The sequence below is a fragment of the Labrus mixtus genome, chromosome 9, assembly GCF_963584025.1.
Source record: "Labrus mixtus chromosome 9, fLabMix1.1, whole genome shotgun sequence".
NCBI lineage: Eukaryota > Metazoa > Chordata > Actinopteri > Labriformes > Labridae > Labrus > Labrus mixtus.
The window spans coordinates 16,652,510-16,676,864 of NC_083620.1; the positions used below are offsets into that span (position 1 = coordinate 16,652,510).

Below are 24,355 nucleotides of genomic sequence, written 5' to 3' on the forward strand. Positions count from 1 at the left end.
TTTACCTAGCCGTTGTTTCTTATTCAGTATTTAAGAAATGTACCTGTAGATATCTGTGATTGTTATTTTGAAAGTCAAATAATCTGAATTACTTATGTTAAACATTCAATCAAAGATATTTGTGTAAATGGCCGGCTCCTCAATATGAATAAATATATTTGTAGCAAATCAAAACTGTTTCAGAAATAAGTCAAATCAATATTTAAGTAAGTGATATTAAACTAATACTAGTCAGACCAACAGATAAAATGTTAAAGGGCTTTCCAGAGTAGGTCACATTGGGCTCCTGCAAAGCTAAATGTAAGCTAAAAGCATTCATGATCCTCAATTTGCCCCTGAGGTTTGAGAGCAGCTAAAGGCAGAGTTAGGGGAGGTCAGCCAGATGGAAAGGTTAGTGGTGTAGCAGAGTCCATGGATTAAGATTGCAGTTAGTGTAATAAAGTGTGAATGTTGTCTCAGATCATGTTAGAGTGTTAGTGGAGAGCAGAGGCTGGGGGGGTCAGCATTCATGATGTTAAAAACAGTGAAAAAGAAGAAGAGTAAAGATGTAAAGATGATATCTCAGCTTAGTAAGTGGATTTCAACAAACAGATGTTCAACATGTTGTGTTCTTAAATGACGGACAGTCAACACGACCGACGCAGAGCCAATTAATGAATTAATGTCAATCATGCAAACTACAGCGACAGGTGGAGTCAAGAAAAAAAACTACAAGGTCAACATGCAACACCAACCATCAAATCTCAAAAGGAGCAAACAAAACTAATAAAAAGAAACATCACACATTCCCTGTATATTTAAGATCTATGTCAATACAGAGAGGGTTACATGACGCAACAAAACCAATGATTTGCAGTCACACTGACTTCCATTAACAGCAGCAGCTGTTGCATGGGGTGGGGGGGTGGGGGGGAGGCTATGTTTGGGAGGCTACAACAGCACAGCCGAACATGGAGAAGACATTACTGATTATTTGTTTGGGTCTTGATGTGATTATTATGCATGTGCATGAAGCATTTCTGTGTCTAATCTGGAGTCTGAATGTGGCTTCATTTAAGGAGGCGAGTCACCCTGCAACAACAAACAAACTGCAGCATTCTCCAGTTTGATAATGGCTCTGACAAACTTTTTTACTGATCTACTTCTTAGTAGTATTCATTTCAGTGTTTTCCAATACCAGATAAAGACTCCTCACAAAAGCTTTTACAATTTAAAAAAAAAAAAAAAAATGTAAAAATTGAAACAACGTTTTGAGACGCCTGAATGACTGAACTGTCGTCTGGCAGGCTGGCTGACTTCCCAGCTTGGTGCCTGGATTCACACTGCTAGTGTAATTCATTACTACTGAACTCCAACGAGCACCCACTCTGACTCAGCCAGGCATCAAAGAGACAGACACAGGCGTGAGACTGTGAATCCCCCTATGGCCCTGGTATTACAGACGAATGTTAAGTAGCTAGCAGCACCAGACAGGATCAACTACGTCTGAGAGCGCTAGCTAGGCCTGCAGCTATCTTTATTCTGTTAATGCCTCTACATAGAGAAAAGCAGAGTGTTCTGCCTGCCTTTTGTTGGCTTACATCTCAGCATCTTACTGCTGAAAGGAAAAAGAGGGCTAATTTAATTAGCTGGGAGGAACCAGAAGATGGAGGAGTCTAGCTGTGCCAATGGCTCAGCTCCAGTAAGAGCATACACACACACACCACCCCCATCCTTTCCTTGCCAACTACTACAGTACAATATCCAGCAGAGCTTTTCTCTCAGCAGCCAGATCCAGGAGTTTCACCTCCCCCTCTCTTCCTTTTCTCCCCGTCTTTACCTCTCCCTCGTCTTGAAGCTCATCCCTGAGCGTGCACACGCATGCAGAACGCATATTAGTATTTCTGCCTGACTGTGTCCGACTCATTTATTTGTGTTTGCGTTTGCACATGTGTCTGCGTAGCTGCTTTAGCCAAATGTATGCATTCATGTGTGTGCTTGATTGTATGAATTATGTAGCAGTGGGCGGGGCAGTTACAACCTTTGACTGCAGATTGCATGTTAAGTTAACGAGTGTTTCCACATCTGCACCTTTACAATAAATGCATGTGAACGAGGCTCGGTTCCCCCGGTTTGTTTACAGGAGAATGACAGCAGCGAGGACTCACCTGGCTATGTGGCGCTTTCCGAGGAACCTGAAGTGCTGCAGACACAGCCTGCAGAAAATGAATGCATAAAAATCTGAGTGAAAGGCGAAGGTTTGCTTGTCTTTGATGTGTTTTGTAGTTAAAACACAGGATAAATGCTGTCCATGAGATGAAACAGTGCTGATATAGTAAAGTCTAGATGCTGAGATGAAGAGGAAACACAGGCAGTTAATCAACTGAGCTGTTCACGAGATGAGAAGCTCTCATTGGATTTACTGTTTTCTACTCTCTTGCTTGCTGTGTCTCTTCTTTTATCTGTTCCCTTCTGATACTACATTATCCCACTTCTACGCCCCCTGTCTCACAGATACAGTATCACAGTATCAGTCGTCTTGAAAAAGAAATGAGCTGTGGTAACACTCTGCGATGAAGAAAGAGTAGCACTCACTCCAGAATGTTAAAGAAGTCAGAGATCTCCTGGTGAACGGCCCGGTGCCAGTAGGACACAAGCACATCTGGAAACAGGTAACAGAGGACAACATGTCAGGCAGAGTGGATTTATGAAGGTTCTGGTGAAAACTAGGTCACTTTTTTACTGAGACGTTCCTAAAGTAAAAAGACCAATTTGTAGAGTTTTTAAGTTCTTAAGAAGAACTAAATCTTCTGTGAATTGTCTATATTCATATGTAAAACGATAAATAGCGCTCAACTCTACAAGGACTGTGTGACTTCTCTTTATACGTGTGTGTGATTTCTTACCCTCAGATATGGTTTTCATGATGTGCAAAAAGCACATGAGCAGGCTGCGGGTCTCCGCCTGGTCCAGCTTGTCACAACGAGACCCGTAACCGATGAGGGACTGCGGTCGAGCGAACTACGGAAACACACCCAGACAGGATACAACTTACAGTCATGTGTGAATTTCAGGGTTGTAGCTTCGGTAATGTCGTCAGTATTTTCAGATATAAGTGCTTTCAGGCCAACAAATATCACAATAACACACGCAGAAAGATGTTCTCACCTTCTCACAGCCGTCCATCTTCTCACTGTTCCTGTCGCTGTTGCTGGGGTTTGAGTCCACGCTGATTAGAGAACCCCGAGAGTCCGCCTGGTTAGCCGAGGCAACTGCCAGGGAAGAGAAGGCTGGTAAAGCAAGTTGGAGGGGAGAGGCGGGAGGGGAGTCAGCATCAATGTCCTTTTTTTTTTTTTTTTTTTTTTTTTACACCCGTTTATACAGACAGTGGATAGACAGCAGCACACAAACACAATGCTACCTGTGATGGAGTTGAGTACTTCTTTGGAAAAGGAGGCATCTACAGAGTTGCCATGGCGGGTAACAGGAATCACCCCTGCAGCCACACCTCCTCCCACACTGAGGTCATCTCGAGAGCCCTGGTAGGAGGACAGACAGGGGAGCGGGATTATTCAAAAGCAAAAAAAAAAAGTGTTTGGTTTCACCCGTTCCTTCGTTTTTTTAAAAGGGTGTAATGCTTGTCAAGAATACAAACAAAACTTCACATCAGCATCCACGAGCGAGGGCCACACAAGCCTAAGGCACTTTTCCCAGTTGAATATTGAACTCTTCATTGGAAATATCGAGGTATTTATGTATTTACGCTCATTTAACAATGAAAGAAAACAATTAAAGGAAGAGTAAAGGTGACACATTTATTTCTGCAATTCCAGCTCAAACTGCAGGCTCAAATGTAGTTTTATTGGCAAACAAAGGTTTGGATATAGTTTGATAAAACACAAGTATAAGTTGAGAGAGAAATCAAAATGACAACTTCTACTGTACCCAACAAGACCACAGATTTTTAGTGATACTGAATAAGTCTGTGCTGCAAAAAAATGATGCACAAATCTGGACAGCTAAGGAAGAAAATCACACGTAAGTACCTGGTGTAATTGAGGAATAAGATCTACTGCAATCGATGCAGTACACACAGACTCAAAGGACTCTTACCTGGTCACTAGAAGTGAAGTAGATGGGGAAAATGTCCCTGAGGAAGAATCGTGGCATGTTGTCCAGGATCAGGCCGTACAGCGGCAGGTAGAGAGAGGCGATTCTCGCCTGCTTCTCCTGGCAAGGCAGCCAATAAAACAGGCATCACATTTCATGTAGTTGTGCGCATCTTTAAGCCAATCAAAAATAATTATCATACTTAAACTAATGTTCTATGACTATGAAACTTGGATCAATACATTCAATATGTTTCCCTTACCCTGGAGAGACTTCTAATGAGGATGTCTCTCCCTGGTGAGAGGAGTTTTGCATAATTAATGTTGTATTTACATTTTGATTGTCTATGTTTAATGAACAGTCTTTGCTAGATTAATATATAAACCCACTCTCATTTATACGTATATATTTTGCCATGAAAATGTTCTAGCCTTCTTTAAAACATGAAGTTTGTTGGCCTCTGCACACATTTTGTTTGACTCTTTTGGCCACAGCGCTGCAGTTGTGTGGTGGTTGGCAGAGACTTTGGTGGAGTTTAAAGAGGGCACATTACTGACATGATCCCATCTGGATATTTCCCAGCGTTCATTAAGGCATCTTGTCTGCTGTTTTGACCAATTCTGTGAGTGTGTAGATGTTTGTGTGTGAGTCACAAAAGGATACATTTCCGACTGTGGAGAGGGGGGGGGGAGGGGGGTACTCGTGAGACATTGAGTCTCACGAGTAGCCCCCCCCCCCCCCCCCCCCCCCGGTGTAAACATGTGTTCTGGCTACCTTGGTGGCATAGCGTGCATCCAGCGAGTGTTTGGCCATTAGAGTCTTCAGGGTGGCCAAAGCGAGGTGCCTCAGGTCCTGCTCGTCCTGGAGAGCCAGCCCCAGTTCCCGTAGCAACAGGCCAGTCAGGAAGTGCTTCCTGCAGAACTCTCCGGTCAGGTTGTACTCGGGCACTGAGACTGAGAGGTGACAGTACATCAAATAATTCACATTCAAATGAAAATGAACGGACATCATTTAAATAATCCTTGTGCCGATATTTGCTTTCCATCAAGGAGTTAATTAATCCTTTAATACACAAAGATCTGGTTACACTTAGCAAATAAAGAGGCTTATTTCAAATGCATCTCACAACCTCCATACCACTGCAGCACACACACACACACACACACACACTTATACAACATTTAAGGGAATGAGTATTTACCATGAGTACTTTGTGGCTCTGAGGATGCATGGTCTGACATGAACAAACAGTAAAAGGACAGCAAGAGAGGAGGAGACAGAGACTATGTTAATAGACGAATGAGGGTTGGATCTACTCAATGAATGAGTTAACACATTCAAAATGGCGTCACTGAACTACACGGGAGGACTCAGACTCTGACTGTACCTGCGATACGAGCCGAAGGTAAGGGCAGGCTGAGAGGGATGTAGTGCTCGTGGTTACACACCTCGCGTAAGAATTCAAACTTCAGCTCACACAATACCTATCAGACCCAAAGGAAAGAAAACACATTATTGCAACACTTTATTTTATTCTAAATCAATTCGAAGTGTGCTGAAGGATATTTTAAGTGTTTTTTTTTTTTTAACCTTGCTGTCAGTGGCAGTTATCATGTTGATGTAGTTGCTGATCAGTTTAAATGTGAAGCCTCTGTCCATGAGAGTAAAGCAACGCTGCAATGAGACACACAAAAACAGACTTTTAAGACAGTGAGAGATCATTAAACATAGAAGCAGGAATTGGAAACAACTTTCATTTGCAGACCATTTACACAGCATGTGTTCATCAAACAGGATTTCTTGTGGCACAGGATGTCTCCTTTAAACTTAACTGCCTTTTTTTTTTTTTTAATATTACTAAATCTCTGAGCATTTTGTCCCCACCTTGACAAACGCTGCCACTGCTGCGTTGGCACTGCGGGTCTCCTCTCCCAGGTCTTTGTTTTTCCAGAAGATGTGTTCAGACACCGTCTCCACCAGCGTCTCCACACGACTCAGGTAGGATGAGGGGAAACGCTGGGGCCTCGGGAGCTGTGGGATCACGGAGTCAACAGAGTTACCATTAGCGTACACAAAGAACACACAGTTTGTATAGAAAATTGGTTAAATGTGTTTTTAAACGAATGGGATAGTCAAGAAGCTCCAAGTAGAGTGTGCAATGTTACCTTAAACTTGTCTGACTCTGCCAAATTTTGGGCCATGGACTTGACAATCAGCTCAAAGAAGAACCAGGAGAACTGAAACCAGGAGAGGTATAAGCGAGGTCTTTTAACAATATAATCTAATTTATTAATATTCTCTCAACTTCATCTATTTTACAAGATTAAATCTGCTTTATCAGCTCCTTCTTCAAAACACATGAGGCACACACGATTCTGTTTCAGGGATTTACTTTTCAAAAGACTTTTGAGGCATAAAACAACGGCCTCGCTTTCTGTTTCTTTCGACACCGCTGTAAAGTAGTTCTGAAGCGAGAGAGACAAACCTTCAGGACATTTCTCACTGCTGCCTGCTCGTTGCTCTTCAGGTCAAACGTCATCCCCTTTGCCAGCTCCTCGTGGACCGTCCTGAAGCCGTGGGCCTCTGACTTGAACACATACTACACGCAGAGAGAAGGGGAAAAAAAAGAGTCAGGGCTCAATTCCACTACTGGGGGCTGCAGCTGTTTATGCCTTACCATTCGTTTATTACTTGCCTTTGTTGGAAAGTATCAATAAAGAGAAAACAGGGAGAAAAGGGAGAGAAAGCGAGGGTTTAAAAAAAAAATTTGGGGCGCACAACACAACCGCCAGCCCAACCAGCGCCCCCTTGTTCTGTAATTACAAGACCTTATTTGGTGCAGGTGTTTGAGGGATGGGATAGTGGTTATAAAAAGAGATATCACATGTAGTAAAAAACACAACAGAAACGTTTCCTACACGACTATAGCCCAATGAGACATTCTAAAATGTCTTGTTCTGTCTGACCACCATGAACAAACTAAATTCATCCACTTGTAATGACACATATGAGAAAAGCAGAAAATCATCCTGATTAGGAAGCTGGAAATAGTAGAGAAGAAATAAATAAAATGCTAGACGTATGTGTAAGGTTAGATTCATACAATATAACAGCCTACAGCATATACTCTTACAGTGAATAACCCCCCCTCCCCTCCTCATGATTATACACACATGTGCACAATCACACACTCAGCAGTTTAAATTGGGCAGCTCCACTACTGTGCACCATGCCAATCTGTTACCATGGCAACTCTGCATCCATTAGTCCTCTCCTCTCTTCTTGCCTCCCATCATTCATCTCTGCCGCTGCCTCTTTGAGTGCTGCACTTTTCCGTCACTGTGGCCAACGTGAAGCAGGTCTTACGGTTTCTCTCCCTCTCTTTTTTGATCCCCCCCCTTAAACAAACACGCCTTGTGTTTCTGATTGAGCACGCTGAATGCCCCTACTCAATCACCCTTTCTTCATCCTCTCCTCTCCTTCCCTCCACGCTTCTCTGTGTGTATTTGCACATAGCTCTCGGCACACGGCTCTATACCACACTCCTGCTGGCTGAAAAACACACAAACATACACACATGCAAACACAAAAAAAGCCCTCTCTTCTATTTATTTTCCCTTCTGAAATTCTCAGTCTGTTCATGGTTTCCAATCCTTCATTGAAAACAACAGCCTTCAAAATGATCATGTGATGTTCCTGAGCGCACACTCTCATTATGCATTCAACAACACACACAAATACTTCAAGGTTTCACACGCATCCCTCTGGGTACCTTAATATACGAGTGCAGGTAGTGAACCAGGTTTTCTTCATGGCACTTTGCAACAATGTGAACCAGCACTCTGCAGACACAGGACGACAAAGAGTTACATTTCTTACAGCCCTCGTCCTTACACAGTAAAAGAAAAAACAGAAAGATTATTTTTACTTCAATATCTCAAAAAAGCAAAGTGCTTCTCATTAAGGAAAATAAATGCACATGAATACATACAGAAGGACCATTAAAAGGGTTGAAATTAATATTAATGAAACTTGATTACAAAGCATAAAATGTAAGCATAAAAAAAATACATAATTCTAAATCTTCATTCATAGGTTATCAATAAAAGGGGATATGGTGTTTCACATTGTAAGTTAAAAGCCTTTTAGTGTTCATTATAAAGTTCCTGTTTACAAACCCGTATGCCCCCCACCCCCACCCCCACCCCCACCAACAACACACCCAGATGTAAATCCAGTCGTTGCAGATGCTGTAATACCACTACCTACCTGGTGGTGGCAATAGTGACCTCATCATTGTCATTCTGAGTCAGGACCTTGAACAGCTGGTTGAAGAGCACTGGCAGAAACCGGATGATCACTGGGATTCTCTCCATACTGAGGAGACCCTGGGGAAGGGTGGAACAAAGGAGGAGGAGGATGGAAATAAATATGAAACATAAACCACAAAGAAGAAAAAACAAAACGTGACTGATGTTGGATATGCAAGAATCCAGCTTTGATGTATAAGTCAAGGCCTTGTTCTCAATCAATGAAAATTGAGGTGATGGAGTTTTCTTTTCGCTGACCTTCAGGCAGTTGAGGAAGTTGGAGGTAGGAGGTAGTGAGAGATCCAGCTCTCTCTTCTGGCACTGCTGGAAGAATCTGTTCAGGTGGGGGTCCTGGCACGCAGAGAAGAAGCCATTAAAATCAGCCGGGAAAAAAAATCCATCTGCAATATGACTTAGTGAACAGGGTCCTTTTAGGTTAAAGTTAGTCCTGAATTCACCACCTTTGAGTACAATGTTAGTCAAAATTTGAATGAGTCTAATTATTATATTGTCATTTAAAAAAGAACATGAAATAACGCCAAGTATATTGTTTGACATGATGATTCCCTCTCAGTTGTTTTGTTGTTGTTTGTAGTTACAGATGACAGTTTTGTACTTGTACGCATAAAGTGATTTTAATTTAAGTTTTGACATGTTATCTCTCCTTCTATAATTCAAATATCCATCATTATTTTTTTTAATTATCTTCCTATTTTCTTTGAATCATTGTTTCATTAATTGTGACCTGCTGAGGGACTGCAGACGTAAACTAGCTCGAAGCTAACTCTGGTACAATGTTGTTTAATATTGCACATGGTCCCTTTACAAATAAAAAATAAATAAAAATGGTTTATCTGTACAGCACAGCGTCACTCTGTCTGTCTGATCAGCTGTGTGTCTATGAAAATCCCTGTCTGTAAAAGAAATGGGTAGAAATGCCCCACTCAGCATTAAAGGAAGTCAACACTCAAACCATCCACTACGACTGATTGTCGGGCTCACATTGCATTTGTTGAAAACTATTTAGAGCTTTCTAATGGGCCTTTTAGGTCCATTTTACACTTCCTCTCCGGCTTCAGAGGCCATTCATCACTCCCTGAAGAAAGCTACATGAAAATAAAACGGTTCCATTATACTGTAAAGAGATTAAAGTGTTTCATTGCAGCCTTAAGCACTGTCATGTCTGCCGTCTGGTTGATTTTTACAAAGATGTAGTGGCTTAAATAACACGTACAAACTATCCATCCATTTCCGTAACCGTCTATCTTGTTAATGGGGGAGACCTGTAGTATCGTTCACTGGGATACCCCACCGGTAGGCCAATACAAACCATGTGATCAGGGGGGACTGCAGCAACCCAGATGATGGTGTTACCTGAGTGTAAACTGTAGAGACGACATTGGTGGACACTTTGTATATAGCTTTTCCTCCGTCGACCCACTTCACATCTGCTCCATTCTGTAAAATAGAGTGAGAAAAGATGCAACCAAACCATGTTAAAACTGCCCACCGCTCAAACATCCAATGTCTGTCTTCTTACAGAAATGAATGTTTCTGTTATTCATCATAATTTCTAATATACATGTCCATCCCCACTATCACCTTTGTGTTGCTGGCTTCCTTGATAGCCAGGTATCCAGGAGGCAGATTACAGGAGACGGGGACACTGAACTCCTGGGACACCAGACGGCCTTCTTTGAGAAGGGGCAGCCAAGAATAACCCACTAAGAAAGGAAAAATAATAACAATGAATGATGGAAAAGAATACAAAAGCAGTGTGTCACCAACTCGCTGCTCTACATCCACTTCAAACTCAACCTGGGGTCTCGAGGGTCTCTTTCCTCTTCGAGTTTGTCTTGGCGTTGATGTCACAGGTGACGTGGTAAAAGGAGAAGAGAAGGTGGTGCTTTTCATGGAGCTGAGTCGGGAGCTCAATCTTCACCTGGAGACACAGTAGCACAAGTTTGTAATATAAACGGCAACATGGAACGCCTCAGTTGAGTGTTGAGTTTTCTGAAGATATGTTCTTTTTTAATGCTAACGCTAATCTTGCTAATATTCTCTTTACCTCATCGTAGAAGTCCGGGTTCTGGGAGTGATGCAGGACTGTGGAGCAAGAAGCTGTGGTGAAGACTGGACCTCCTGCCTTGCCATAGATGCACTACAAAAACATCAATAGGAGAAAGAAGCCAATTAAAGTCACGCTCAGCGACTTCCTCTTCAAATACAGGTTTTAACATTATTGTAAATGTCCAATTAGTATGTTTTTTTTTTTTACCTTCAAAGGTTTGGCAACTTCTTCGTCCGAGCTGCGGAACTCCACATAGACTGCGATGTTACGAGCCTGTGCACAAGAGGACCATTGTAATGTTAATGGTTGCATTTATAGGAGATGAAGCATGTTTAAAAAACTAGGCATGGTAAGCAATTATATTGCCAGTGGTGTTGGGAGGATTTAAAAACAAAACAAACGCAGGCTTCTTTTTTAAAACTACGGCCATATTCTGTACCTTTGCAAAGCTCTTCTGGCTGTCATACTTCAGATGTTTTGGGTAGACGTAGATGTGGTTTCTGTAGACGCGGTGTGGCTGTGTGAACTTCGTGCTGTCCTGGACAAACTCCTCCACCTCGACAGTGGGCTGGTGTTTGCTCAACTCCTCAAAGGGCTTCACCGGTATGTAGGAGGAGGTCACGCAGTCTGAAAGTTAACGGAAGAAGAATGAAGAATGTGAATGGATGCATACTGTTCCAATAAAAGTGGACTTACTAGGATGCTCCAGGGGAATATAGTCGACTGCGATGTCCAGTGCTCCAGGAATAGTCTGAAGTTTGCTGTTTTTTTCAGCCCTGAACACACAAACAATAGAATGAATAGCTTTAAGACGTGTATTTTTTTTTGCCTCATAACAGCTTAAAAATGACCTTATATCAAAAACCTAAAGTACGTCTTACCTCCTGTACTCAGATATCAACTTCATCAGGTCCTCAGTGGAAATCTTGTTGCTCTCCTGTTTGAAGAGAGGTGAGAAACGAGACTCTCTGTCCAGCGCCCCGTGGTTGTCCTTAAACACTGGCCTTTAACACAAGAGGAAAAAAAAAAACACATAAGGATTCAGGTGAATTAGCATATCCTGCAAAAGAGAGAGCAGCTGACTTTTCTTTTTTTGCAATACGTTTAGTGGCACTGACCTGACAGACCAAGCGAAAGGCATTCTGTATTTCCCCAGTTTACTGCAGAACTGTTTGTTGGATTTCAAAATCTTCTGAACAGTCTGAACAAGACCCAGGCAGGGGGAAAAGAATGGAAAGACATGTTAGCGAGACGCCACAGCTGATATTTTTAAATGCAAGTCGAAGTGATCCGCCCTTGATTCAAGTTGACAGAGTGGCGGACTAAATCAGAGGTTGTCTGTTACAGTTACTCTCGCAGCAGGACGAACGTCTGCTGATTCATTTAGCCTTTTTTTTTTTTCGAACAACAACCACATGGAGGACTGCCAGTGGGGGAGCCAGGAAACGTCTCAGAAAAACAAAAAAATTAACAAACTATCTCACTGGACTGGCATTCAGTAATAGAGATAAGCTAAGTACTTGCAGGAAAACCATCCGGCAAATGTCACGCGTTTAACGTATTTAAGTAGATCAGGCAGTTTCCCTTACAATAACAGCAATGTTTAATTAGCCAATTTTCCAGCTTCGATAAGATGCTGTTAAAGGTTTAGCTGTACATTGTTAGTCATTCTTAGGAAATTAATGGAGTAATGTTAAAATTTGTATACAAAAAGAAAAGACTTTCTCACCTTGCTGGAGTCTGTATTCTTGATATAAGGTTCTGTCCCACAAGCTATATTTCCCATCAGCACCTTTTCCACTCTCGCCACCATCACTATATCCGTGTGGGGGTTAGTTACAGAAAAGATGGCCTGCAAGGAAAAAAAGCATTTTAGAGATCCTCTACATGTTCTTGTTCAACACGAAGCAATGATGTAAGAGAGTTTCTTAGTGTAAATAATACTGTAGGCGTAAGATTGTTGTACCTGTTTGGGAAAGCAGAGCCAGTCGTCCAGGTCCAGGCTGAGGTAACAGTCTCCTGGCTTTTTCTCAGATGGAGAGCACAGGCCGTTTTCCTGACCCCCAGCCCCTGTCCCAAGACCAACTGTCCCATTACTGCAGCCCCCGAGCATCTGACGCACCGCCTCGTGGTTCAGGTCTATGTGGAAGTCTGCAGAAACTTTTCTCCCTTCTCTGACGTCCATCAGAGCCAGCGAGATGAAGAAGGGTTCGATCTGGAGAATCAGATTCTGCTCAGTCAATCTTATAACAACGGCCTATTTGACATGTTATCAGGACATGCTGTTGATGTTCCCCTTTGTGCTGTTATTGATATAAAGATTTAGATAATAAATGTCACTCTTTATTATCTGAAGATTCAAATTGCATCTCCATTTATTTTAGACAGACTTATAAATGACAGCTGATTTGAAAGTGGGTTTAAATAAGTGGCTCTAAGAGGCGATGGTTAGTGTTTCAAAGCTCACATTAGTGACCGGTCCAGTTTCACTCTCGTTGATGCAGCCCTGCAGCATCAAGTTGAGTGATCGGCAGGTTATCATAAACCTTCTGCCCAGCTTCTCCTCAAACGGACGCACCGCTCCGTTCTCAACTGATGAATGCTCATTCCGTGGGCTCCTAAGAACCTGTGATCGGTGAAACACAGTTATTTACCTGGTGGTTGAAGATGACAATGAACATATTAAAACTGATAAAACATCCTTTAAACATACAGGAGTATCAGGATCCAGCGAGAACAGATTCAACCTCTCTTCTCTCCTGGCAGAGCGAATTCCTTCATCTGTCTCTGAGATGTACTGTTACAGAGGGGATGGAGATCATAAATCACTTTACATTAATTGTAATCAGAGATATCATTATTATGATTTCAGCAAAAAGGCAAGGTGTTCAATATTCTTCTTAAGGGTATTTGTCTTGTAAACACCAACAGTTATATTCTTATTTATTGTTTCTTATCAGTATCTGTATCCTGGAACATAAAAGCATTCCTTCTTTCATGAAAACTAGTTTTTTGAATTCAGAACATTTAATAGCAGTCTTAATCGTACCTATCTTTTGCTGAAGAATGAATACTAAAGATAGTTAAAACTACAAAAGGGTGCCTATAGTAGACACTAGGGCTATGCAACACATACAGAGACATTATCACAATGTTTACTGTGCTGAGTAGCAGCAGAGTTTTTAATTAAAGAGGTTTTGGCTCAGCTAACCTTTGCTAGCTCTGGATTGATGCCGTTCTCTACCGTCGTATCTTCATTCTCCTGCAAACAGCAGTCGCTCAGTGACAGGTCGAACACATCTGGATAAGGAAAAAAACACAATAAATAATGACTGCAAGCAATGGGTGAATGTTATCCAAGCACTCCTTTTCCTTGTAGGCAAAAGGCCAAATAATGTTTTCTGAAATAGGTTAGTACACTAAATAAGCACTAACCAGCATCAGTAGACATATATTCATCTCAGGATAAAATACGATGCCATTTGTGGTATTTATGGATAATAAAGCAGGCAAGCTTCTGCAGAAATATAATCTTCATGTGCCTTGAGCAATTCTTCCCAAAGGCCACGCTGAACAAAATGGCTCATTACTGGTAGGTCACCACATGCTGCTCGCAGCCTGATTTAGAGGCATACTAACAGACCACAGAGCCATGACAGCTCAGGCTATTTCATCACTTCACCACTTTTCACTGAGCCAAGTCTCAATGCTACATCAGGGTGTGTTATGCTACAGGCCGTGGTCCAATGCCCAGGTTCTAGAAGAGTTGGCACATATGATTGGGTTTTATTTGATTTATTTTAAATAACAAAGTAGGAAGCAAACAAAGGTGGAGTCCCTGGTTGGTGTCTGGTCTCATTTCCTGATTGTGATGTCATGGTGTAAGACCAAAAAGAAGCAGAAAGTCCCCGCTGAGGTTCTGGCAAGATGGCAGGTACTATTTACAGCAAGTCAGAGTGTCAGAAAGGAAAATGTTACATTTTGCTGATGCTGACTATAAAATCAGTCTTAAGGGCACCATGATTTATACATGTGTTGAAATTATGATAAAATGTCTTCTTCATCTCTCTTTAAACACAAAGTTCTCCTCTAAATTACCATTTTCACTTTCACCGTTGTTGCTCTTTCCAGCTTGATTTCCTTCCCCCCTCTCCTAACCCATCATAGGTAAACTTTGTGTATTCTTAATTTCAAAAACAGAACCAGTCTCACCCTGCCGATGGTCTGTGAGGTCCAGACTCTTGCGGTCAGGAGCTGGACCTTCATGAGGACTGATCTGTAGGATGCGGGTCAAAGTGCTGATCCACTCCTCCATGTCCTGCTCACTCTCGGCAGCCAGCACGAAGTACGTAACCTCGTTCATCTTCAGCTCGAAGGCATGTTTCCTCAGGCGGTTATTCTTCAGGGGGACAGATGAAAGGATGGATAGGATTATGTGGTTACCCAACGAAACCAGAACTTGGTTTGGTTTTTGGAAAATCTTATTTCTTCTGGGAGCTTTTGAAGGTTCTGAATCATAGACTTAGTTTAGTTAGAGCGTAGTTTCAGGATGTCTAATGGATAAAGAAACCCGCTGTTAAAATATTGTTTAACTAACAAATGCATATTAACACGTAATAAATGCATCCCCAAAATACAGCATGCACTATTGTTCAGTGTTGGGCACTTCTAAACAGGAAATTAAGTTTTTTATAGCATCAATCCTTTAAAATTGAACGTCTTTAAATTTTGAAGTTGTTACATTTTCCATCTCTTCAAAAAATGTCAAGAGTCCATGTATCTTACTGTAACTTTTTTTTTTAAGATATGTTTTGGGCCATTTTGCCTTCATTGGATAGGACAGCTGGTGAGAGACAGGGAATGTTGGAGAAGAGCGTGGGGGATGACATACAGCAAAGGGTCTAGCTCGGATTCTAACCCACCGCTACCTCGACGAGGATTGTAGCAGGGCGAGCGCAACAACGCTCGACTAAAGATAAATACAAGACTGCGTTCACATACTTTTAAGTAGCAGACAATAAAAGCATAATAGTCGTAAAAAAACCACAACGCATATCATTGTGGTCGTTAAATGAGGGAGGAAGCCACAACTCCCAAACCTTCACATAGTGCATTAAGAACATGCAATTATGTTCTGTAAGTGGAGCTAGACGGCTCTGTGCTTTAACTTGACGCAAAGAAATAAAACGACATCCAGGAGGTTGCCATGTCAGTCATTTGGAAAGTTGAAAAAAGGTTAAACACTTCCCTTGTGAAAGCAAAACATCATTTTGACCTCCGGGTAAGTATGTCGTGTTAATATGCCCACTGCCCAATTTACAGCAATACAACTATAAATCACAATTTGTGCCAATTAAATATTCTACTGAGAAAGTTTAAGTGAAGTGTCATTTTTTTTAGATACATTCTACAATGAGTTGTGTTTAAGCTTTATGTAGATTAAGAATGTCGTGTCATGGAGTGTACAGTTTGAGCTTTATTCATCCAGTAATGTCTTTTTTATGGTGTTGTGAACTTTTTCTGAAAAGGCTTCCCATTTAATTCAACTTTATAGGCCAAAACATTCATACAATATTGTACTATCTTCATTTGAAGATTAAGCTTTAAAACCCACCTGTACAACACCAGTGCATGAGTCGAGGAAGATGCACCCTTTTGGTTCCTTCGAGATTTTTTCATCTTTGTAGAAGTTCATGATGTACGAGTTATCTGTCAACTGGGTAAGCTGAAAATATCTCCTCTTGAATGACTGTGGAAACACAATTACAAAAAAAATGAACCTGGTTTAAGTTCAAATTCATAGGCCACATACTTCAATATTGGGTTTTTCTTTAAACATTTATGGTGAGGTTGCACATTTTAGCTGAAAAACAGAGGTGAGATCTGAGGATCTGGGATTGCACGAAAAGGGAGAGCATCAGACATTTCCTCACCCGAACAGTGATGCTATTGTTGACGGTGCTGTTGAAGTTCCCTTTGTAGAGCCAGCCTGACCGAAACACACCGATACCTCCTCCTCCTCCCCCTCCTCCACCGCCTCCCCCTCCTCCTTTGGACGAGGACAGAGAGGTGGTATCCTGTAGAGAACAAATGTAGTCAGATATTGGTACACTAGTTTTGGAATCCTCCCTCTGAAATGGAGGAGCAGATAATGGATGCAGAAACAAGACATTCAAAGATGTTCTGTTAGGATGTCCGCTGACCTTTCATAAGCTAACTGCTCTTGTAAAGTATATTCTAACAGCTTTGTGGCTGGGATAAACTAATTGAAACATGAGCTTCAGGATGTGTGCACTGTGCAGTATGTAATGCATTCGTTGTAAAAGCATCTGTCAGAAGAAGATGGTCATCATTACTGACCTCATCCTTGTCCATATCCTCATGGTCAATCTCAAAAGAATGGGATGGAAGCTTCTCTGCTTTGTGCAGTTTCCTATAATGGGACGAGGAGAGAAGAAAAACGTGAGAGTCTGATAATTAAGTATAGTGATTGAAAGAGAAAATGATTTCAGGAATTTAATTAGTCCTCTCTATGACTGTGGGTGGCTGACTGTGCTCCATCGTTCTCTGTCAGGAGTCAACAATAGGTAGTTCTCATTCAATCTCGCTCCACTGATTTCACAGGCCAACTGTCTTTGTGTGTGAGCCATCGGGATAAAATGCTTTTGTGTGTGTGCTGTGAGCTGCAGACAGCCAGGCTGCAGTCTGTGGAGGAAAACACTACAACCACCCTGCTGCTCAAAGTCACATAGTCGTGAAAAGCTGTTTTAAAAAAATATCTTTAGGGGGACTATCTTTGGAAGATTTTGGGTGATTGCTGGCTGGCCACAGACAGAGGAATGCAAATATTGGCCTAAAGAGAGGAAGATCACTCCACTCAATCACAATGGTGACAACCATGCATATACAATAGCTGTTTTTCCATTGTTCTGTTGTTTCCCTGCTATATTTTATCACCAAGCATAAGATAACACATGCTCGGCTAGCTCATTAGCTGTATAAACACTAGCTAGCGTGTTAGTCGTCTAGCTAGCTGTCATGTGAAGTTGTTAAATATATAAATAAATATTTCATTCTTTTTTTGTTTTTCATAAATCATCTTCAGTTTTACTTTCCTTTCTCCTCGTTTGTAGCTTCTCTTCCTTTGTTTCTTTTCTTGCCTTTATAATTGTGTTCCCCAGTCTTATTGTTTTCACTTGTCCCTGATCCCCATGTATAAAGTATTTTTCTACCTCCGTTTTGTCACCAATTTGTTTCTTCAACACGTCTCCTTGTATGGATGTTTCCTCGTTGCTCTTCTTTTGTTTAGTCTTTTTGACATTTTCTTCTCTGTTACCCTTTGACTCCTATCAGTAAGTTACATTTGTTTTTTTCTCTTTGGTTATGTTGGATAGGCTACATCTCACCTTCTGCATCTTGTTGACTTTAACAAACTTGATATAGCTAGCTTGTTAGCGATAAATTACCTGGCTAGCTTGTTATCCATAGAAGTACTAGCTAGCTTGTTAGCCATAAACAAACATAACACAGTTTCTCTCACAATGATTCCACTGCTGCAAGGAGACAGCTGAAGTTGCTACAGTACAATTGTGCTTTCACTTGTGTTTAAGTTTTAAAGTTTATCCTGGTTTTTAGTTCAGAGGTCATGTGAACTGACTGAAAGAATACAGCGGACACCCATGGGACACAAGAGTGACATTCCTGTGGTTCAGAACAGTAACTTCAGGGCTGCTCTGGGTCAGCCTCACTGGGACAAAACACCAGTTGACTGACAGACAGCGTGTTTAAAAAAAAAATAAACGGCTGTCTGATGGCTGAGTGACAGTTATGGAAGGAATCGAGGAAGAGCTGAGTGTAAACATTTGTTTGAGTGAAATGTGTTCAGCCTTCCTCTCGTACATCCTTCTCACTCAATGCAATCCACCATCTTGTTTTGTTAATAACCTCCCTTCTTGATGTGAAAAATAGTGTTTATTATGTCTTTCAGCAACTATTTCTGGGTCTGTGTGTTTGAGGACAAAAATGCAGTACCTCTTTTATCAAATCACTAAGTAAAACAAAATGTAGTCCTCTTTTTTTGTTATCATATCAGACATTGCAAAAATATGTATTGCATAAACAGCTGCGCATGTTTAAATATCCCTCATGACAGATAATTAATACGTGCTGCTATACCAATAATAGAAAAAACCTAATGAGAAACTTGTGTCGAAATTGTTGATTCCAGTTCCAGTTTTGGGACAGATTCAGAAAGGGTTAGGGTTCCATGTTATGACGTTGATTGTCGTTCCACACAACCCATTTCTATACAAAGCAGAAATAAACATGTTTACATCCTGTTACAGCAGTTTTGGTTCTCTATGACTAATGTCTCCAAATACGATAGATGTACAAGGGGTTCAATTTCATGAAACTTTTAAATCCTAAATGGCTTTAAGTTAATCCAGATAAGGGCACTTTGAGTGACAGGTGAGTCCCACTAGCTGTCTGCTAGGCATCACCTCAGTTTATTCAGTTACTGAACTATATATCTGGATTCTACTTGTGGTATTGATGCCCTTTGGAGAATTCATGCAATATAGATGGCTGTGTGTTTTTGTGAAAGGTCATCACTCCATTTTTTTCCATTTTATGAAATAATAGTATTATCTTAGCGCTAACTAGCAGGTACAGGTGTTTGCACTCACTGTATGGGCTTGTTCAGTATTTCCCATACATTGATTTATTTGTTACAGCCAGTGCAAAGAACTGTTGTTTGACTGTACATGCAGGAAGAAGGACCGCCCTACTGTTGAGAAGACGACTTCTTTAAATGAATCCAAAGCAAGTTTGCGACATTCAGGAACTCCTCTGCTCTTTTAGTGAAATAAAGAAAAATCTCTGATCAGCCGCTACAATAACTAGAATTTCATTAACTATCTCATTAGCAAGCTAATGAAGTGGCCTTAAGCACAGACTGTATAACTTTCTTAACTTTTTCCTGCTTCACGTTCTCAAGCAAACATTGTCCCTTCTGGCCTCGAAACCCCAAGATGGTGACAACTAAAATGCTGAACTAGAGGCTTAAATGCGGAAGTTCAAAAACCAATTAGCAATGTCTCTTGGTTTAGTCCGCTGCTTATAAACAGTCTATGTGCCTTACCAAGAAACAGTCTCTCATGCACAACCAAAAGTTAGCTGTTTCCTCCTGGTCTCCATGCTAAGCTAAGCGAACCATCTCCTTGCTGAAGCTTTATATAGAATTTACAGATAAAAGCATGTTTTCCAAACTGATGGTAAAGATATTAGCCATGTAGCAAACAGATGTAAAGAGTTGTGTCAAAGTGTATTACCTGGGCAACAGGCGGTAGTCCCCAGCGTAGTCATCGTACTTGAACTGAACCACATTCAGCTCCGAGTTGTAATACTTACAGGCCTGGAGGGGAGGATTGAGATTATTATTAAATTTTTACCATCCAAAATAATGGCCTCTCCTGCTCTAAAAAAATGTACCTGGGGCAGCTGAGAAGTCTGCAGACAATGAAGAGAGCTACACCACAATGAGAGTGCAGTCAGCAGCCCACTCTCCTGAGGCCTAGCTTCTAATGCACAGGCTGGGATTCATCATGGTTTATTTAAATTATAAAAGGAAGTCAATTAAGACTCTGTCCCTAAGGTATGTACGAATAGATATATTAACATCTTAATAAAGCCCTTGTCTGTCTTAGGGGTTGAAATGAATCTCCACATGTTTAGAAAGATCTTGGATCTTTTGTTAATAATGTCATAAACTAGAAACAGGCCAAACATATTATCTTCAAGACAGGATAGCAGATACACTCGTGCAAAAAGAGTCAGACACACAGGCATGTCTCAAGTGTACTGTGACAGGACTGTCTGGAGAGTTTCCATCTACTCCGATATCATTTCTCCACTCAGGTCTGGAGATTATGACAGTTCAATCTGAAATGAGGCCCAAGGGCTTTTGTCTGTGTTTCATACTTCAAGATAGGCGCACACAGCTGGTTTATTTTAGAGCTTTACCGCGCCACCGTTATCAGGATGTCCTATATTAAGAGCAGCCTGAAGACAAAACCAAACCACAACCAACTGAAATCCTTTTTCCATCGAAAATGGTTACAGTTACCCACAGCCACACACGCACACGCACACGCACACGCACACGCACACGCACACGCACACACACACACACACACACACACACACACACACACACACACACACACACACACGCTGAAAACTCACCTGTCTGACCAGCAGACATTCAGCCTGTAGTTCTGCCCCATCTGGAACAGTTGACTTGAGAGTCCGACTCTCCTGAGGCACAGTGGATACCTGAAGGCATAAATGGAAAAAAAAGAAACAAGAAAAGAAGAAATATTTTTAAATGTTTGATAGTGAGCAACCTCACCTGAAATATTTAGTAGACACAGCAAATGTCATATTCAACAAGTTTAAGTATGTTTTAAGGGCTGTCACTTAGTAACTCAATTAAAAGCAAGACTAGGTGTGTGAAGCTCGAAAAGGTATATCCCTCTGCTGACCCAGGTAACAGAGGAAAAACTAGACCATGTCACTCTAAAAATCATCTCTCTCTTCAGCACAGGCAGAAATCCATAATCAGCTGTTATAGATGGGACCGATCCTATTTAATATCAGTATCCAATATCAACTAAATCTACATATTGGATAAAGGACTGACGGCCCCCGATCCACATCACCGGTGGTGATTCTCAACTCGCAGTCTCACATTGAAGACATTCAGACTAAACTACAAGAATTGTCCAAATCGTCTCCATCAAGACGTTCAGACAAGACGGAGCAGCTTCTTCTTTATGATAAAAAGCACAGTCCTTGCACTTCAGTTTAAAAGATTTTTGAAATGATTTGAAAACCCTAGTTATCTTTATATTAGAAATGCAATGCCAGGTTTACTACAGCTTTGTGCAGCCTTACACATAATACCAACAACAACAACAACAACGAAAACATGTATTGGGATTTAAAAAGAAATATCCGAATCAGTATTGTTATCTGTACTTATGTATCGGGATTGGATAGCAACTGAAAAGAAGTCGATCTGTGCATCTATCATCGGTGTATCAGCAGTTAAAATAAGTTATCTAAATCAAACACTGTATACTAGATAAATGATAACTTAAAGAAACACTGAATAAATGAGTATAAAGCATAACATGGCTATGCTTTGATTTGTACTAAATTGATTTGAATCACATGCTACTGCCTTATCTGTAGAGTATAGAACTCGCTCTATTCTCAGATAAACAAAATTGCACAAAACAAACCTTTGTTTCATCAAAAAAGTTAAGAAACATGGACAAGAGCAACATAGCAGGCATTATTCTACCAGTACTGACAGATTATCAACCTGAACATTTGTTTTAGGATTATTTGTTGATCTTTTTGGCCTTTATTTGATGGGACAGCTCGAGAGAGAGACAGAAAATGTGGGGACAGAAACTTGGGGATGCACCAAACAGCCGCAGGACCAGCAGTGGAACCTGCGATCAGTGCGACGAGGACTACAGCCTCTTTACATATAACTTACTTTACCAACTGAGCTAAACTGACACCTTCAACCTGGTCATCTTACACTAACTTTTGACTGACTTATCAAAAAGCCTTTCTCTGCCACTGTAGTGAAAGCACCAAATGAGAAAATGTTTCTTCAATGAAGGGTGTCTTCTCTTAAAACACAACTCAGGATGTAGGTTTTCTCTTAAAGGGAAATTCACAATTTCAACAAGGATGATGTTTGTGGTTAACACTGGCTGCTGAACATTAGCAAGATAGTATAGTTGTTGTTACTTCATTATCATTCGGATTTTAAAAAACAAACATAAAAACCTATTATTATACTCAGCTGTACATTTTCTAACCTCTAATAAGCTGATATAAAATGCAAACACTTTAAACTAGGATTATGATTGGGATAAACAATGTGATTTACAAACAGCAAGCTAGCATTGTTATTGTTACTAAGTGTTAGTGTTACCTCACTTTGATAGGATTCATTCATATTCAAAAAGAAGTACAGATATATTCTGAAAAGTGATTGCTCATTAGAGAAAAAAAGTCAGCACTACAGATCTTTGTGTGCAAACACAGACAGACTTTGATTTATACAACCCAAATCAGCTGGCTGGAGCGCTGAGCTCATGAACCAACTGGCAATGAAGCAGATCTAGTAAATGCCTTTTGTGCATTAGCAAAACTCTGCCAAGCCACTTTCACTTACAATTATGGAAATTGACTGCGGCCTGCAGAGACAAAGAAAATCAGAGGAGATTGTGTTGAGGCCAGACGGAGCTGGAAACCAGCAGGCTCATGCTTTAAAGCTACAACTCCAGAGTCATCAAGCAAACATTTCTCTTTACCAAAAGCAGCTATCAGGTCACCTTAATGTGCTCCGGACCTGCATCTGCAGAAACGCATTAGCAGAATATGAAAGCAACGATAAACAAAGAACTAAGGGGAGTCGGAGAGAATGAATTGTTGACTGTAATGAAAGACCCTAATGCAAAACATGCATAATCAAAGGAGGAAAGTGTGTCATGCAGGAGTGGAGAACAGATTTTCCATATTGCTTATAAACTTCATTGTCAAATTACAAACTGACAACTTGGACTCTGCCCAATATCTATCTCTGGTAACAAAATAGTGCACTGTATTTTCTGTGTGCCTTTAGATGGAAGTATCTGAGCTGTGATTGTGATATTCAGCACAATCAGAGCAAAGAAAGGTTTTTGGAAAGTTCCCATAATGGGACTAAAAAGACATGACCATCTAAGGTAAGTACATTACTTTCTGCTAACAGTGAAGTTTGACCTTTGCTACCTGTCCCCCCCCCCCCCCCCCCCCTCTATCTTTACCATGATTTATTTAACCCCTGAAACATCAGGCCACACACACACACACACACACACACTTACAGAGAAATCATAGTCAGGAAACAGGAGCAGGTCTCTGAGAGGGTCTTCCTTCAGCTCGTCCCCCAGCTCAGAGATGACAGTCTCATAGTCGAGAGGATCGATCAGCTTCGGCTTCTCCTGCTGCAAGTGAGAACACAGAGACATCCCATCAGCATTTACTTGTTGGTTATTGAACATCAATATGATAAGAAAATAAAAAGATACCATCAGACATGATGTGTATTCACAGAGACTGAAAAATGGTTTCAAGTGATGTATATTGGCTAGGAATACTCAGAGAAATAAATAAATATTTCAGGAGTAGTGTGGTTCTGAAACCAAAGACTCCTTTTTGAAAATTTTTGTCATATTTGTTAAATTAAACATTTACACTTTTACCAATGTCCCTGTTTCAATCACATATCATGCCAGTACTAATATTGAAACATTGTAAATGACTAAAAGCTCATCCAGAAACTCCTTAATTCATATCTTATATTGAATACCAGATAGTAGGAAAGCAACAAAAAAGACTCAGTATGATATCTCATCAAAAATTTTAAAACCAAAATTCCCCTCGGCCCAAATTTCCCTTAGGGGACAATCAACTGAAGATGAAGTTGAGTTGATGATTATTTATGAATATTCAGAAGTATGGAGTTTTTCAAGCTGTAGCCATGACAGATACATTTCCTGTGTTTGGCCATGACATCATTGAGACTGAAAATAATCGTAAAGAGGAAGTAGCAGTACAGCTGCAGTAAGGCTGTGGCACACCTCATTGAACTACACATATATTTTGAATAGATATAAATGGAAACATAAGATGCATGGTTTGAAAGACACTCTCTACCAGGCATACAGCTTCATACAGGTGGATTTCATGTAACCAAAAAAAAAAAAAACAAGTGACAAGGCCAGCATTTAATGACATTTCAAAACCTCAAACAGAC

The 24,355-nt window shown here is 40.8% G+C and overlaps 1 protein-coding gene across 10 annotated transcripts in view; it reads right to left on the bottom strand.

Annotated features, from left to right (window-relative positions):
- The window catches only part of dock10 (dedicator of cytokinesis 10), a 65,452-nt gene that overhangs the window by 11,282 nt on the left and 29,815 nt on the right, over positions 1–24,355 (bottom strand). For 6 of the 10 annotated variants that reach the window (XM_061046572.1, XM_061046576.1, XM_061046577.1 and 3 more), the window contains exons 2-39: positions 23,424–23,543; positions 20,716–20,805; positions 19,803–19,885; positions 16,831–16,903; positions 16,404–16,547; positions 16,085–16,219; positions 14,669–14,869; positions 14,569–14,620; positions 13,682–13,770; positions 13,184–13,267; positions 12,938–13,096; positions 12,437–12,685; positions 12,200–12,322; positions 11,589–11,671; positions 11,352–11,474; positions 11,167–11,246; positions 10,910–11,097; positions 10,678–10,743; positions 10,468–10,560; positions 10,218–10,341; positions 10,002–10,123; positions 9,774–9,857; positions 8,658–8,750; positions 8,359–8,477; positions 7,862–7,931; positions 6,575–6,688; positions 6,255–6,326; positions 5,974–6,120; positions 5,680–5,763; positions 5,477–5,573; positions 5,291–5,323; positions 4,864–5,042; positions 4,093–4,209; positions 3,401–3,518; positions 3,148–3,269; positions 2,886–3,000; positions 2,575–2,641; positions 2,148–2,195 (exon numbers count right to left, since the gene is read on the bottom strand). In XM_061046572.1, the coding sequence (XP_060902555.1) occupies positions 2,148–2,195; positions 2,575–2,641; positions 2,886–3,000; positions 3,148–3,269; positions 3,401–3,518; positions 4,093–4,209; positions 4,864–5,042; positions 5,291–5,323; positions 5,477–5,573; positions 5,680–5,763; positions 5,974–6,120; positions 6,255–6,326; positions 6,575–6,688; positions 7,862–7,931; positions 8,359–8,477; positions 8,658–8,750; positions 9,774–9,857; positions 10,002–10,123; positions 10,218–10,341; positions 10,468–10,560; positions 10,678–10,743; positions 10,910–11,097; positions 11,167–11,246; positions 11,352–11,474; positions 11,589–11,671; positions 12,200–12,322; positions 12,437–12,685; positions 12,938–13,096; positions 13,184–13,267; positions 13,682–13,770; positions 14,569–14,620; positions 14,669–14,869; positions 16,085–16,219; positions 16,404–16,547; positions 16,831–16,903; positions 19,803–19,885; positions 20,716–20,805; positions 23,424–23,543 (4,160 nt within the window). The remainder of the gene's footprint in view (positions 1–2,147; positions 2,196–2,574; positions 2,642–2,885; positions 3,001–3,147; positions 3,270–3,400; positions 3,519–4,092; positions 4,210–4,863; positions 5,043–5,290; positions 5,324–5,476; positions 5,574–5,679; positions 5,764–5,973; positions 6,121–6,254; positions 6,327–6,574; positions 6,689–7,861; positions 7,932–8,358; positions 8,478–8,657; positions 8,751–9,773; positions 9,858–10,001; positions 10,124–10,217; positions 10,342–10,467; positions 10,561–10,677; positions 10,744–10,909; positions 11,098–11,166; positions 11,247–11,351; positions 11,475–11,588; positions 11,672–12,199; positions 12,323–12,436; positions 12,686–12,937; positions 13,097–13,183; positions 13,268–13,681; positions 13,771–14,568; positions 14,621–14,668; positions 14,870–16,084; positions 16,220–16,403; positions 16,548–16,830; positions 16,904–19,802; positions 19,886–20,715; positions 20,806–23,423; positions 23,544–24,355) is intronic. The other 4 variants (XM_061046573.1, XM_061046578.1, XM_061046570.1 and 1 more) reach the window with 3 other exon arrangements.